General features: G+C 42.9%; 1 protein-coding gene and 1 long non-coding RNA gene across 5 annotated transcripts, besides 3 other annotated features; both read left to right on the forward strand.

The window, feature by feature from the left end:
• Positions 1 to 1,751: 1,751 nt before the first annotated feature.
• Positions 1,752 to 1,815: a mobile genetic element.
• A 703-nt stretch (positions 1,816 to 2,518) lies between these two features.
• On the forward strand, positions 2,519 to 2,888 carry lncRNA:CR45661 (long non-coding RNA:CR45661). Its single transcript, NR_125052.1, has one exon. It is a non-coding gene; the product is annotated as a long non-coding RNA:CR45661 (long non-coding RNA).
• Positions 2,889 to 3,691: 803 nt separating this feature from the next.
• On the forward strand, positions 3,692 to 16,733 carry CG12768 (uncharacterized protein). Of its 4 annotated transcripts, NM_001275302.1 has the most exons (5): positions 3,692 to 3,773; positions 4,791 to 4,956; positions 5,035 to 5,434; positions 6,465 to 7,500; positions 16,563 to 16,733. In NM_001275302.1, the coding sequence occupies exons 3-4, from the start codon at positions 5,127 to 5,129 to the stop codon at positions 7,444 to 7,446; spliced, it is 1,290 nt and encodes a 429-aa protein (NP_001262231.1). In that variant the 5' UTR covers positions 3,692 to 3,773; positions 4,791 to 4,956; positions 5,035 to 5,126; the 3' UTR covers positions 7,447 to 7,500; positions 16,563 to 16,733. The 4 variants fall into 4 exon arrangements, with proteins under 4 accessions (NP_001262231.1, NP_649431.1, NP_001262229.1 ...); NM_141174.3 differs by lacking the exon at positions 4,791 to 4,956; NM_001275300.1 differs by lacking the exons at positions 4,791 to 4,956; positions 16,563 to 16,733 and having other exon boundaries at positions 3,692 to 3,756; positions 6,465 to 7,959.
• Positions 5,546 to 5,885: a mobile genetic element.
• Positions 9,003 to 9,500: a mobile genetic element.
• Positions 16,734 to 17,198: the final 465 nt, after the last annotated feature.

Raw genomic sequence — 17,198 nt, forward strand, 5'->3', positions numbered from 1 at the left:
GCGTTTGCGACAAGGCAATTCAAAGCCGAGACAGGCAAATTGAGGTGAAGTACTTAAGGCAAAAGCGGCTTGAGTCCGTCCGCCTCGTAAGCCGATACGTTAAAAAAAGAGCATTCCAGGGGCGCCGGGTGCTTGGAGAACAGATGGAGGTCGCATATCGGTAGTAGGGGCTCACAGTTTGTTGGTTATCTGCTTTGTCTGAGATTTTCTCGCCGACTTTCCCATTTTCTGCTCCCACCGCTATCAATTTGCCTTTTGGTTCCATTAAAAATCCATTTAAAGAAATATCTTCATCGTCTTGCGCTGGCTAATCTACACTGGACTGGTGAGACATACCATTGACGCTTAGCCAAATGAATCGGAAAACACAGGAGCCCGTTTGCAATAATGCTCTTTATGCTGGTTTATATACCCCGTACTCGTGGTGTATACTTGGTTCGTTGAAAAAAATGTAACAGTTATGTATAATTAGGAATGCAAATTTTCTTGACGCCTATGTGGTGTAAGCTTCTTTCCAACTGGTATAACAGATACCTTTCTTTCTTTTCTCTCTTGTTATTTTTTAAGGTTCGTATAAATAAATAAAAAATAAATACTCCATCGCTCTACCTCATAAACATAAATTCTCCAACCCACCCCGGGGTTTTCGACATTCAGTTAATAGACACCTAATAATGCAGACTAAAAATAAAGAAAACACAAACAAGGAAACCCTACAATAAACCATTTTTAAAAATCAAGAATCAACTTAAGAACAACAACTATACTCTACTATGAATAGATGGGTCTCGAAACAAGGAAATAGTAGAATTTGCAATAACTACAAAAGGCGAGACACTGAAACAAGCTGTCCTCCCAAGATACTCCTTATTATTCTCATCGGAAGTCATCGCCATCTTAGAAGCAATAAAAATAACGTTAAAAAAAGAATAGAGGGAAAAGATGCATATGCTCCCACTCCATGTTCACAATAGAAGCAATTAATAAGATAAACAATACACCATTCTATAACGATCAGCATTAAACATGTTCCTAAATTCAAAATTCTATGGATGTCCAGTCATATCGGCATCAAAGACAATGCAACAACCCTATTAACCGTCAGAAATTATAATGGCACCGATATAAATATTTATAAAAAAAAGGCCAACATGACAAAACCAATTAGATTAGGAATTCATCTCCCTGATACCTACCAATCTATAACCCCAAATTATCGAAAACATTACCGATGATACCAAACACTGTAAAAACTATTATGTACCCAGAAGAGAAGAGAAGAAAAGAGATATCACAAAAATCGTGAGGCTACGTAGGACACACCAGACTGACCCATGAGCATCGATTCTCCCAGCCAATCAACCGTCAATGCAATACGTACCGAAATCAATTTCCCACATCCTAGACGATTGCATCGCCCTCCAAACACATGGATCCAGAAAACCAGAATTCAAACCAAAATGCTGTGGCACAAAGATCAAACATAATACTACCAAAATTGCTTCACTTGGGTGAAAAGTGAATCCTCGAACATATCTGGGATATCGATAGATATTGGGGAATAAAAGGAGGACAATTTAAAAATTGTGACCGTTTTGGTCGATTTGTAGGTTTTAGGGCGTTAGAGTGGGCGTGGCAAAAGGTTTTTTAGCAAATCAATAGAAATTTTCAAGACTAATAAAATTATATAGGCATGGCTGTTTTGTACGTTAGGGTTTTAGAGTGGGCGTGGCAAAAATCGATACTCGAAAATATACTTTATATGGTTGGAAACGCTTCATTCTGCCTATTACATACTTTTCAACGAATCTAGTATACCCTTTTACTCTACGAGTAACGAGTATAATTATCTTAATATATCTTAATATCTCCTTTATAAAGGTGTTAATTTTGTGCACAAAAAGTGGGTAAATTTCCCATAGTGCAATGGAAACACCATTAAAGCGTCGTGTAAAAAAGTTGGTCAATTTTTTCTAATGGTTTGTACTGTTCCGGGATGGCACAACAACTTGGAATCACATTTATAAGTTTTTTTTGTGAATTGAAAAACTAAACTTAAATCGCAAATACATATATCAATAGAACAATATGAATGTTCTTACTACGTAAAATAATAGGCAATTTTCCCTGGCCCCTAACGGAACCGAAGTCGCCCTACTCAGCTGATTTTATCCCAATCTGACACGCCCGTGACATGCTGTTGCCTATCCGAAAATATTTGTGTACCACGGATTACATTGCAGTAATGGATTTAATTTAAGCTGTGGACCGCGTTCGACTCAACTGCAGATTCATCAGCGCCGAGAACGCATACTGATAAGTCGAATCAGAATCAGACAAAGCGGTATGCTGCGTTCTGCTGAAAAAGGAAAGGGAGAGCGAAAACACGGATGGCTGTGTTGGTGCGATTGATAAATACGAGTTCATTCTTAAAGCTTATTTTTTAGATGACCAAGCGGGAGACAACAACGAGTAAACAAGAGCAACAGCAACAGCGGGCAATAAAGTTGATTGCAGCAGTGGCAAATTGAATATTTGCCAGCGCGCGTGTGTGTGTGCGCAGCCTTTTTGTTTGTGCTTGTTCGCATTGTTAAATATCCGCACCAGCAGTGCAGCCAAATGGGATGATAGATGCCGAATGCCGAATGGCGCGCGAGCAGAGCGAGTGGCTACCATTGTTAATCCGCAGTTCGTCCTCTGTGCCCCTTGCCTCCTCCCTCGCTCATTCCTGTGCCACAGCTCAGCTTGCTACCAAAACTCGACCTCGACTTCATCCCTTGCTCTCTCGGAACTCTCATGCTCAAGCTGTTGCTTCAGCTACAGCTCAGCGTACAATTGTTGCTTTGCGGAGACTGCGCTCATTGCCGGGTGCTGCCAATCCTGGGTGCAATCCGTTCATTATTTATCCGGCTGGTGGTAAGCAAATAGCGCTCACAAGCCACTTAGTGCTATCACTCTTGGATTAATCACTGGGCACGGCTCGGCGATAACGTGTCACTGCCACAAACGGAACCGCAACGGCGATAAATATTTTTCACAGCGAAAATAACACTGCCTAACAAAGTTTGAAACACTGTGACTAGAACATTTCCAAACTTCAGCTATTTCTTCAGCTATCAGTTATATATTTTAGAATAGATAAACAGAATATATATAATGCCATTTATGTAATGATTTCGATGAATAGATAGATGGCTAATATTTTACCGGTACTCCACCAAGGTGTTTTAAAGAAGACGGCTTTAAAGGTTTCCTATAATATACATTTTTTTATTAAATTTCATTTTATTTATTTTAAAATGCGTCCCGTTTGAGTGGAGGATATGTCTAATATAGTCCTAAATAGATACCAAGTAAATATCTTTTCGTATCACTCCACACACACACAAAAAGTTGAGTTTATAATTACATTATTCACGCAGCCCTCTAGGCTCCCTCACTATGCCAATTTCTTTTGTTGTGTAGTGTAATAGCATAGGATTGGCAGCCTCCGATTGTTTACACCAGCGTAGGCGGCACTGCAACAACAACAATAGCATCCTCTGCTCTCATTCTCTCTCCCGTGCTTTGCGCTCTGGAGCGGAGCAGAAAAGAAAAGCGCCATTCGCTCACTTTCTCTCCGGCTCTCTTTGTGCTGCTGCGCCAATTTGCAAGAAAACTAAGTTGGTTTGCTGTGCAGTTGTGACAATCGTCGAGGAGAGCAGCGGCGCACTCTCTAAAAGGAAGCTGCCAAGCCAACGAACGGCCAAGCGAGAGGTGACAAGTGAAAAGTGGCAAGTGGATGTACCAAATAGTGACAGGTTCACTAGTAGTAATCGCAAGTTAGCTGCCCGTTTGGCTGCAGATTTTCGTCAAAGTTCGCTATTCGTGTTGTTTTTTGATGTTTTCGTCTCTCTCGGCTGTCCGCATAGGCAATGTGTGTATACATATACGCGATTTCACACTGACAACAGGGCCGGGCGCGTGTATGAGTGTGGTTATTTTGCCGTGTTGCCGAACATCTGTATCTGTATCTGAATCTGTGGCAGCCAATAGTTGTGGCAAGGCCCTCGAGCAACTCGCAACACAACACATAACAACAGCATCCCCAATAAGTGGCAGCAACTACGCCGCATGGCAAAGCACCAACGGCCGCATTTGTTGTTAATTGAAATAAATTGAAATAAATTCCCCGACTTTGCTGCTCATATTGTTAATAAAGAGAAGCCGGAGCGACGCAACAGCGAATCAGCAGCAGTAAACAAAACTGTGAGCAAAAGGTTTTAGTTCCATTCCAGGCGTCAGACGACTTTGAGTACAAGCGACAAACAACCAGAACATCTAAGGAATTCCGAGCGAACAATGTGAATAATGTTGGTATCACAAGCAATTGGTGGCAATAACCAAAAAGAGCACATGCGTTTATTTATAGACCCCAGTGTGTTCCCATTAGTGAGTGTGTGGCGTGCTGTGCACTGCAAATGAGTTCAAGCTGCAGCCAAAGAGAAGGAGGCGTCCTACCAATACCAATCCTTGTGTAGTCTTGTTCCCTCCACAATCAGATCGGTCGCAGACCAACAGTAGCAGCTGAAATTCCTCGATCGGCACACGAAATCGTATGTAAATACTTTCCTGCCGAGTCAGCCTCTCAGAATGCCAATGTTTACAGTATTCGATTATTGTTTAACTAACAGCCTCTTATGGGAAAGTGGAATACATACATTAATTGATGGGGGAGGTGGGGGTTGGGGTTTGTAGGGTCTGCTATAAGCAGATTTCCCGTATTTGATTTGTCCCCTCTGTTGTCTCAGTTTCAGTGGGACCCATACTCCCGAAAATCAATTGTATTTAACTGTGCGTATGCGATTTCGAAAACAAAAACACCCCTCCTGCTGGGGTCATTGCACCCAAGGTGCGTGGGTGCGTGTGTCAACACTTTTGAACCCCTAAGCACCCACCCGAGAAATACGCCGAAAAGTATGCAACGAACATGGCGACCATCAGCACAAGCAACTTTAACGATTTTCTCACCTCATTTCTATACTTACTTTGCAGCGCAGCATCCGGCGACACAGGACATGCGCAGTGGCCTTTTTGGTAGTTGCATTTCGGCCAACAGCGACTGAAAGAGCAGAGAGCGGAGGAGCATGGCCTTTTCCCGCCACAACATCGAGAAGCGCCGACTCATCGAGCTCGTGCGACTCAACCCAATCCTCTGGGACTGCCGCCTGCCACACTACAAGCGTTCGGACAAGCGAAAAGCCATCAAATGGAACGAGTTGGGGCGGCTCTTCAACGTTAATGGCGAGCGGGTGCAGCGCACGTTTACTTCGCTCCGCGAGATCTTCCGCCGCGAGCTGAACCACGAAAAGATGCTGGGCACCACGCGCTTCAAGTCCAAGTGGGAATACTACGATGCCATGGCCTTCCTCAAGGAGGTCATTCGGGAACGCAAGTAAGACGACGTTTGACCTGCCCTAAAATACTACCTTATGATATATGTAGATCCCGTTTAAGGGATTTTGGACATTCCAGTTATTTGTTCTAGTGTCTTTGGAAAAAGGGTTTACTAAATTCGTTGAAAAGTGTGTAACAGGTAAAAGGAAGCGTTTTCGACCATATAAGGTACATATATATATTTCTGAACAGGATCAATAGCCAAGCCTCGAGCTCAGGAACTATAAAATACCACACTTTTGAAAAATGTTTTCATTTTTCTTGGTTTCATTTTTTTTATCTTACCGATATACCAAAAACACTTTGGCTACGCCTCTTCTGAAAAATTCAAACCGCTCACAACAATTTTAATTCCCCAATATCTATCGACAAGCAAGGAAAATTATAGAATTTCGCGTTCGCACTAGCTGAGTAACGGGTATGTGATAGTCGGGTTTTCGACTACAGCAATTGTGTTCCGATTATAATCACTGAAAAAGTTGTTTGAGCAAATTCGGAGAGAGGTGACCGCGAAATAATCACCGTCACTTAAAAGCCTAAACATATTTACATATTCAACATTTAGATTTTGATTTTACGCGATTTTTAAGTTTTTATTGTTATAAGAAGAATGATTAGTGTAAGGGATTGGGAATATAAATGTCGAGATAGTTCTCAAAATAATACGCAAGTCACCTTCCTCGGTTACAATAAATTTACATTGATTTTACTGAAATCAAATCAAATAAAAACTAGTTAAAGAAAATAACTGTTGTCTACCGAATAAGAACAATGACGCAGATAAGAATATAAATGTCTAGATAATTCACAAGGATTGTGTGCAAGTCAAATCTAAATTTAAGCATTTAGGAAGGGTATACATAGAAATTCTATTAAAACTTTGAATTTGTTTCATGTGGTCGGTCCAGAACTGACCAACAGGCAAGAATGAAATGCATGCCTGCGGATCTGCATCATAGCACCTATCTGCTAACCTTGAGGCAAGCACCCGCTTTCCAAAAAAGCTAATTACAACTTTTGCTTTTTAGATCTCGCGAGCGCATCAAGCACGGCTCTTTGGATTCAGCACCAGTAGCCACAGGCAGCAGCAACAATAACAACAACTGCGTAAGCCGCAATAGCAGCAACAACAACAGCAGCAGTGCGGCCCTAGACGAATATCAGTACTTTGCTCCTAGCGACCCCAACAACCCGAACAATCAGCCCCAGCTGCAGCCCGAACCAAAGAGTAGTCTGCCAGTGACTATTCCCAGTCTAAGTCTCACCCTCAGCCAGTTGCCGGTGGCTCTGCAGCAGCAGGCCCAGCATCTCCAAGCCTTACAGTTGCAACCGGACGTGACGCTGACTTCCCTGCAGAAACAATCTTTACCCACTTCCCTTACCAATGCCACACCCGCGCCCTTAGCACAAACCTCGCCCGCCCAGGTGCTGTCCAGCTCGCGCTCATGCAGCTCTTCGCCCTCCATCTATATAAAGGACGAGCCGTGTTCTCCGGCAGGGGGTTGTCCGGAAGAAGTGATGACCGGAAATGGACCAGAGGCGACAAGGAAGAAGCTGGCCACAATTCGTCCGCAGACCAAACAGCAACTTAAAGCGCGTCTGCAGCTGCCCACGCCCAAAAACTCATCATCGTACGCTACGTCGCCGCCCCATTTGATCATCAATGCCAACAACGAGCTTATTGACACCGACGCCGGGGACCTGGAGGAGGATCTGGACGACTTCGACGAGGACGACGACGTGACCGGACGCTGCTCACCAATCGTCGGCCAGTCGGAGACGATGGGTGCCGACGGCAGACTTTCGGTCGGAAGCATTTATATCGGTGACGGTGGCGACTGCGGAAGGGGTATGGGTAGAGCCCACACTCAGGCGCGACACGTGCCTACCTCCAGAGAACTGCTCTACATGAAATTCGGTGACTTTCTGGCCGCCAGATTGAACACTTTGCATGAGACTGTAGCTAATGAGCTGATGAACAAGATGCTTCTGCTAATTGCAGAGAAGTGAGAAAAGCGGGGACCGATGTCGCCTCTAAAATTATTGAATTTAGAGTTGCGTAAGGTAAGTGCATTCAAATATGGAAATGCCATCTTACACAATCAGCTATCAAATAAAAGCGTGTAAGTAAGATTGCCTCGGCAAGCTGATGCTTTACAAATTACGGATGACTACCGAATAAGAAAAGAACACTTTGATTTCTTTTCTATGATTTGCAAATAATTTTTTGACTTCGCCTACTGCAGCTATATTATAAAGTCGTCCGATTTCGATCAAGTTATACCAATATATTGTTAAAAATATGGATCATACCGAAAACTAAGGGAAGTACAGTTGTGTATTTCAAAAGCTCATATTGTGGCTATGTAATATAGTTGTCCAATCCCGTTCCAACTGAAATACAAACTGGCAATAGAAGGACTTACATCTGGTTTTAAAGTTTAATATAACAAACTCATTACGATGTTTATAAAAATTAATTTTAAAAACAGCCTTTTCTTTAATAAATAAAGTAAAAATATGAACTTCGGCGTTATCAGTTAACTGTTAACCTTAAAGCTATCTGCATAAATATTCCCATTAGTTTCCAATTTGTTTCTCCAATATCTACCGATATTCCTTTTTAATATGAAAATTGACCTACTATGTCCTTCTTACACATTACATTGTTAATTTTGTTATCACTTTTTGGTGGACTTATCGATTTATCTTTTCATATACAACACATTGACTATTGAATATTTCTGCCATAGAAAATGTTTCAAAATATTGGAAATGAAATCATATTGTCCATTTGTTACCATATTTGTACGAGTGTTTGCATACTTCAATGGCTTGACGAAGCTAGCTTACGTTCTTGTTTTTAAATTGAAAATGAAATTTACTAGTTCTCCAGATTGCCAACCTATTCATACAAAATATAAAACGTAGTGTTACTTTCTTGTAATTTCCACTAGCTGAGTAATGATCTATGATTACTTTAATATTTTAAGGTAACAAACTTTATAAAATTATAAATAAGTTTGTTACCGCATTTAACATTGTTAAGCTTGTTTCCTCTTGGGAAAAGAGTGTTCTTATTAATTGCAATATGTTGTGTGTTTGGTGCTTGCGCCGGAAATTCTTGAACATCGTGGCTCGCTGTACAAATTTATTGCTCTGACCAATTTATTCAGCAACACACACATACTTAAATTTTGAGTTTAATTTACACAGCAAATACCAGGACCATAAAAAAGTTTTAATTTCCGGACGCTGAAGTGGGCCCCAGACATTCACACTGACTCACAGACACACGGACTGCTGCCCAGAATGGCACAGAACGATGCAAGTTTGGAGATTTGAGAGCATTTTACGCATAAATAAAATGCCTAGGACCATGGTAAATGGCAATCCCCATCCATCAATTTCCCAGAGGCCGAGGAGCGGACACACTGCGTACAATGAGCCAAAAATCAGAATTAAAACAAAAAGGGTCCAGTTTTTTCGCATACAGCTCCAAGCGTTGCCTTTGGACTTATATTTGGACTTGGGTACGGTCACATTTACCCGTTCACGAGTCTTGGTTATACCCGTTACACGAAGAGTAAAAGGGTATACATTCTAGTTGAAAAGTATGTAACAGGTAGAAGGAAGGTTATAAAGAATATATATTCTTGATAAGGATCAATAGCCGAGTCGATCTGGCCCTGTCCGTATGAAAGTAGAGATCTCAGGAACTATAAAAGCCAGAAGGTTGACTTTTGAAAAATATTTTAATATTTTGATATTTGTATTACTCTTGTAAATTTCTGACAATTTATCAACAAACTTATTGCCCCTATTCTAACGCCCACATACCGCCCAAAACTGCCACGCCTACACTTTTGCCATTTTTTTTATATTTTCTTCACTTTTTAATTTTCTTATTGAATTGCAAAATAACTTTTTCCACGCCCCTCCTTTCACCTACAAAACGCAGATAACGGTCACGCCCCAAAAATATTGTAAAAATTCGCGTTCTCATTTTCACTAGCTGAGTAACGGGTATCTGATAGTCGGGAAAGTGGACTATAGCATTCTTTATTATTTATTATGGGGCAGTGAAACACTCTGGGTGCACATTAGAGGATTGCTAAACCAAAGTTTTGATAAGCATTGATTTTTATTGAGTATCTCAATAAGCAATGCATTTCACGTGATTTTCAGAGTAAATAAATAGCCAGCCATTACATGTTATAGGCCTTTACATTCCTAAATGGGTTTTGCAAGGAAAGCGTTGTTGCTAATTCAGACTGCAGGATCAACGCATCTGCCCTCAACTGTATCTGCATCCGTATCTGTATCTAGTAACTCCAACTGTGTGAATGGTTTAGCACTCGGCACTTCAAAGCGTCGCAGTCATGGGGCCTGTGTATTTACGATTTTGTAGTATTTATGGTGCGACGCCTTTGGTGTGTGCCCTTTGGATGGCATTGCGGCTTCAGACCACTTTTCCCTACCCCAGGACAGTACGCGCGAGCACCCTTCTGCATTCAAAGCCCGTTTTCCCACTCTTATCTACGATTTGGCCAAGTCTCTTTACGAGCAAGGGGGGCTTTGGTTGGGAGCGGTGCAGACATTTGCTGTCACTGTGGGTGGCATGTCCGACCTTTTATGGATAGTTACAGCAAGTTTGTTGGCACTTACAACATTATAAATTTGCCATAAATTATAGTTTTATGGATACAGCTGATGGCACGACAGGCTAAAAAGATACTTTTGATCCAAAATGAGCGTTAAACGGGCTGCTGTAGCAGTATCGCCACCAGCTGCCGAAGCTCCCATTTTGGAAGTATTTTTTAGGGGATCGATAAATTTAACAAAACTGACATCCCAACCAGATTGCCCCCACATGCAACTCGTCCCTGCCATTCCACGCACGTTTATCACAGCCCTGCGAATTTCGCAGTAAATACCCGTACAATTTCCTTGACTAGATACCAAGAAGCGACTCCTAAATGGATCTTTGTCTGCGTCCAGGCTGGCAGGCTGAGTTCTGGCATTCAAGTGCCAGCCTGCCAAATTTCCCAAGCACTGCTCTCACTTCCACCGTCCCCTTTGAATTTCCGCTCAAAAATCAATTCTCTGTTGGTTACAATGTCTGAGGAAGCTGATATACGAATCCATGCCTCCTACAGCTTCTCAAGCTCCTCCAGCTCCTCCGAACCCATCCACTGAGCCATAGAGTAGCGCGGCGACCTAGTCAATGTGGCAAGTTTTAAACGGCAGCGCTAAAAAGTATTGCATACCCTGCGGCGCGCGTTCCCCTTTACACATAAAATGCATATGCAAGTTAATGTTTACAATAGTCGTAAAAGTTTAATGGATTTTCCAGCCACTGGGCGGGGCAGGGGTGCAAACGGCGGCTTAGGATCGTAACTTTCGAAATCAGTTTTTTTCGAAGGGGCATGCCACGCAGTGCGAAGTGATGGGCGTAAAAGCCCAAGCGCATGTGTGTGTGTGTGGAGGGAGGTTGGAGGATGTGAACAAAATCCTACGCCCATTCCCCCCTTCGAGCGGAGCCCAAAGTTTGCCACTGTTTGTATAATCAAAATGCATTTATTTGGTTAATATGCAGGCATCTTTCTCCCGCTTTACGCTTTTCCGAAACATAAAGAGCAAGTTTTGTTGGTTTTATTTTAGGGATTTGCCCGTGTTTTCATATTGACTTTAACACTTCCCCCCTTCTGTTTACCTGCTGGTGTCGGGGATGTGAATTTTCGGTTGTACAATGATTTTGGTGTACTAATGTTTTGTGGCTTGCTATGGATAAACACTGAGGTGAGCTCGCCACTGCTGGTCCTTTCGAGATACACGTTTCCGATGAAGTGGCAAAACTAATTCATTAAGATGGAAGAGTAAACTCCAATTGACAAATTATGGAATCCGAAACCGAACCAAACATGGCAAGACTTACATGTGTAATACGAATATAATACGTACGTATATGTTGCAAGCCCATCAAACGAATTTCTGCAGTGATTGAATGCATTTCATTCCGGTCGAGTCGCTTCCATCATCTAATAAAATACATACGCCAATCAACATTATTATATCTTTGAATCTCTTGCACGGCCACGCCCAAATTGAAAAGGCGACAAAAACGGGACAATCAGGCCAAGCCGCAGAGCCAATAGCAATAGCATTAGCAATGGCGGCCGAAACTACAGTTTCCAGATGTAGTCATCACGAGCATATGCACAAGAACAAGCACGAAGCAAATCCGACATATATATAGCAACAGAAGCAGCGGCGTTCAGGAAGTTCGTAATAGTGATCGAATGTCAGATACCCCATATTTATTCGTACGTTCATGCATACCCAATATTTCACTCATTGTTCTCCCAGGTCCATCACCATCGAATTTACATACATAATTTATTGGCTGGCAACTTCCTCTGTGTGTCAGACGCCCGGACCGGTCCGGAATACCCGTTGGTCCTGGGAAATTGGGAAATCCAAGTACTCAGTGTACAACAATGCTGGTATGTAGGGAACGTGGCCAGAAGGTTGCCGAGCCGGTGACAATGCCTGCGCCAGAGCACATGTCGATGGCTATAACTATGAGCAGTATCGATATTGACAGCCATTAATATGGCATTTTATGCAATAAGCTGATACATTGATAGAAGGCTGGAAGTGGGAGGCTTGGGGACAGTCTGGGACTGGCTCCGTCTCTTGCCAGTGCTGTATTTTTAATGAGCACCAGTGCAGGAGGCGCCGTGCCCAAGCTTCCGCTGCTGCCTGGTGCTTGGTGCCTGCTGGCTGCTGACTGCGAACTGGTTTCGTCTGCGATTGGAAATTTGCCAGCCGGCAGGAGAGAGCAGTTAATTTGAGAGGTAGCGGAAGAGCAAGCGGAAACGCCAAGTCACTCACGACCCGTCTTGGACACCGATGCCCCGAGGCTCCTTGGTATTAATGGTCGCAGGACATGTCAAAGGAACAGGAACTGACTCCAGCTCGACGTGCGCTGACTGAAATCATAAAACTCTGCAGTGGCCCTATCTGTGTCACATCTCCATCTAGTTATTGTCCGGCCCGCGTTCCACCCCGTTTCGGCCCACTTCAGATACTGCAGGACGCATTAGATTCCCCAGGATTATCTTGCATATCAATCGGGCATAAAATCGACGCCAGCTGGCGCCAGATTGCACAAAGGGCGAAGCCAAAATAATCGCTGGGATTTACCTTTCGCATTTGCCTAGCCAAGCGGCAACGTAATACTTTAAATTAATAATTTTGATTGCCTCATGGATTTGCAGCGAAGTTTACCCGCCTCTGTTGCTTAAGTTTTTCTCAAAATATTATCATTAGGGCTTAAACTTGTCTCCTTGACGGTGCTTTGACAATCAAGGGGCTGCGCAGGTCTTACTTTGCCGCGCTGGCTGCAAAGTTTCGAGTGCAAAGCATGTGCTAATAAGCTAAAAAATAAAACTAAAGATTGAAACTTAGTTAAATGCCCAGAGACTAAATGGAAATGTGCATACCTGCCGATTTTAATTAGACCTACAGTTACTAATGAAGGCACACATTTTGCTTCTCTTTTAAGCGTTTCAATATATGGCTGCCTTTGGAACAACGGAAAATTTAATTTAAAAGGAAAGGCAACAACAAATATTTCTTCATATTTGTTATAATTCTAGGAAATCTTTATTGATTTTACTTGTCTAGTTATGCCAGCGAAGAATGGATCATTTTCCAAAAATGAAAAACAATTTTCCAAAATTGTTGTTCTGTTCTTGTTTCCTGGGATAATGACACCTTTTATTTTGATGGTAATATTTTGACTGTCGAACTTGCTATCTTTACATATACGTATAAATATTATTAGGGCTCGTATATATTTAGAGCTTTACTATAATTTCTCTCTGAAAATACCCACATCTTTAGATCGATAGAAATGATTTTACTATATATACTTTCTTCTCACACCTACAGATTAAACTTTTTACTTTAATCGTCACCCAAGTGTACTGCGCCTCAAATGGGAGCGACGGCAATCCTAACTGTCATTGACTTGGAAGATGGCTTATTCGGAGTTTCGCAACTATTTACCACTAACTAGTAGGAACTGCGAGGGGAAAATAGACTAATTACATTAGCTGCCAGAACAATTTGTCTCTCTACTTAATCAAAATGTTCAACAATAACGCAGACTTCGACTGTTAAACTCTTCAGCTCTAAAGCTCGGCAATCTGGCCCACAAATCACCACGAAACATGTTGACAGCACACGGAGCAGGCTGTGCCTACAGGTTTGCACCGACTCTTAAGAATCGAGCAACAGGGAGCGAAAGGAGCATGTTGTGGGAGGGCCACTGGTTCACTGCTTATGTGCCGAGCGCTCGAGCTATCCTTTCTGCGATAGGCAATGCAAATTTGAAAAGAGCTCTTGTCGGAAATACTTGTTTTTGCCGTGGTGGGTGAGTGGTAATTAAATATTAGTTTTCTCCTGCAGCTATTTGCTTTGATTAATAGCTAACAGAAAAAAATTGGGCAGCTTAGTAGACGGGTTTTATACCCGTTGCTCGTAGAGTAAAGGGTCTTGCTATCAGTATAATCAGTATAAGCATCTTTAACTAACCAAAACTAATTTTGATTAGAAGAGATAAGAAGAGCTTTCCGGGAGGGAAATATTTTAGCCGTGTTACTGAAGACTTCGTTCGGGAGCGTTTCATCCAGCTGGACACATTCCCTGATCATGGGTCAGGGCGCCGCTAAAACCTCAAATCGGTGGTGTTCTTATTTTCCCACGCTGGAATGGCAACCGCAGATTCACTTTGTATATTCACACGTCTCTTGGTCAGCACAAGAAATTTATTATTATTTTCCAGAGCAGGTCTCAGGTCGGCAAACCGGAAGCCCAGCCAGAAGGCGCTGAGTTGCCAACGGTCAGTGGGACACATTACCACATCATTACGATACCGCCGGGAACAACTTGACCTCCAAAAGGGCCAACAGCTGCAGTTCCGGTTTAGGAAATTCTGGACAAAAAGCTATCGGAATACAAATGCATGAAAACAAAGAGCAAACAAAATGGCACCATAACAGTGGATACTGGGGTCGGTTGAAGGATTTGAGATGCACCAGAGCGTCATTAAGTGCATCTGTGAGAGCCAAGGCAACAATTTAATGTCCAGCCAGGGATTAACGCTGACACACGTCGACGGACTCGCAAAGGTCCCCGAAATGGACATACCAATTATCCAAAAATACCAACAAACAAAAAGAGTGCAGGGGTCTGAGGATGTGGTCGCTGCTGTTGCTGGCCAAAATGGATTGTGCTTTTGCGGTTGTGTTAAGTTGATTTCCGGCACGTCTGCTCCACGCCCTGACCTCATGCCCCCTCCTTGCATTTTCACATAACTCTGTCCAAGATGTCCAACACCAATTATGCGTTCAGCTCCACTGTATCCCCTTTCCGTTCCTGCCAACGTTGTATTCATAAACAGACGCTCCCAGCTGTCAATGCCGTAGTCACCCCCACCCGTTTCACTTATCATCCTCATCGCCTCCATTGTCATGACGGTGATCACCATTTTCAGCCTCCTGGCAGAAGGTGTGGGTCACGCCCCCCGCCTGGATGGCCCATATACCAGCCAAATGCCCTTCCCCCTGAGGTGTGATGTAAATTATACGCTTTTGCGTTTAGCCTCCAACCTCGAAGTCTGGTCCAGCTCCAGTGAATCCCTTTCTCCAACCCTGCAGTTTGATGTTTTGCGGTTGTGTTCACGTAGTCCTCGCTTCAGAAATGAGCAGCCTAGCGAAGAAGTGGCCTCCCAGGTGCTTAGCTTTATTATTTAAAGTACGCTTTAAGCCTGGAGCTTGTCCATTATGCCTCTGACATGTTATGGTCCTGCGCTTTGCGGTTTCCAGCCAATTAATGAGACTTTTGCAATGAGAGCATCAAACGATGGACAAGGTTGGGAAGACAAATGGCTTTTCATTGACAACAAGGGCCCTCTAAAGGATGGATGAGCAAAATTTTCGTGCTGGCTGGTCTGCGAAAAGTCTAAGTTAGGCTCTTCCTATTTACCCTCTATTTACTTTAAATATCTATGGCCATTTGGAAGGTACTTTTCGAAGGTTGTTTTATGGTTTCCAAGAGGGCAAAATCCAAATATTTTGCCAACTAAAAAACCTTTTACACTCGCTCTCCTCACAAGCTAAAGTCACACCTTTAATTTTCATTAGTTGCAATTTCTTACTCCTCAAAGCGCTGGCAACCCGATCGTTTCTCACCGCAAAGTGGTTGTTGTTGGTGCGGCTGGGGAAGCCACTTTGTCATTTGTTATGTTATTGGCTTCGACATTTTGCAAATAGCTTATTTAGCAATGCGTAAAATCCACACTGTCCTTTACCAGCCCATCCTGTTCCCTGCTCCCAAGCTGCAGGTCTCTTTTTGCCGAGTACACATACACGTCAAGGAGCAGGATATTCTGTTATTCCGTCCCCCTGGCTCCGCTTGTCTTTGCACATTTTTTGCCATCCTGCATTGTTGTAGACTCAAAGTTAACAACGTGTCAAGCGGTTAGGACCCCACTTCGCTCCACTTCATTAGACGTTTGGCCTTATCTTCGCCGGGCGGGATGAGCGGGGTCAAAAGGGTCTTGATGCCGAAACAGGTGCGTTTCAATGTCTCCCATTCCGCTACCCCCACAAGTTTGAAGCCCCCCAAATTCAATGCAATTTCGCCATTTGCACCTACCCTTAATCTTTGCCAGTTTTCATGCTCATTCTTTTTCTACTCTCATCTGTCCCCAGAATAATATTTGCTTTTCATTCTGTGTCATTTCCTCCTAGTCCTCGTTTTTATACGGCGCCTAATTGCCTGCTACATTCTGCAGCATTTTTGACAGAGGGACTGGAGCTTTCCGAGTGTGGTCATAAACTTTTACTGCTAATATTTTCGGAGGCTTTTTAATTAGGCGAAATGGTCGTAAAAATTGATTTATTGCCCATAATGGGAATTGTTAATTGGGGTCTTTGCGATGGGTAAAGGGCTATAACACGGAGTAACTTTGTGAGCCATTCAACTCCATTCTGAACTACCTAAATAATGTCCGGTTTAATAGTTTAATATATCACGTTCTTGTCTCTTTGCAGCTCCCATCACCAAGGCGACATCGTGTTAGATAGCATACTAAGGTGCACAAATCAAGTCTGTTCAATTTGCCATTTAAGCATCTCTCTAAGGCGTATGATAGTCTATGGATAAGTCTTTAAATCAAACAAGTTACAAAAATGCGACCAATAAAATTGTATCATTCCGAACTCAAGTCTTACATTTACTAATTTAATATCCATTCTCCCGTTCTGGATTCTCAGCCAGAGTAGGCTGGCAGTCCGCCAGCTTTTATGGTTTTAAGTGAGTGGAAGGTCGGGAAAGTTCGACTCACCTGGCCACTAAACGGTTGAACTTTATGCAAATTAAGCTGCTCCCTAGAGTCTTCAACCAAAAAGCGATTAAACGTCATTAGCATTATAGTACCATTCTACTTTCGCGCCTTGACCGGCTCTCCCTTGAACACACCTCTCTGTTCGTCCTGATCCGTGCCCGCTGGCCGTTCTTCTGGCCAGTCCCGTCTGTCTGCTGAAGTGTCTGGATGGATGGGTAGCTATTCATCTTAATGGCGAAAACAATAACAACAATATGGCGAAATGATTGCAGTCTCGTTTTAATTGTTATTAAAGCGATTATTACGGCGGTGTACTGCCTCTTTCTTGCTTTTATGCTCCGGC

The sequence above is a fragment of the Drosophila melanogaster genome, chromosome 3L (genome assembly GCF_000001215.4).
Source record: "Drosophila melanogaster chromosome 3L".
NCBI lineage: Eukaryota > Metazoa > Arthropoda > Insecta > Diptera > Drosophilidae > Drosophila > Drosophila melanogaster.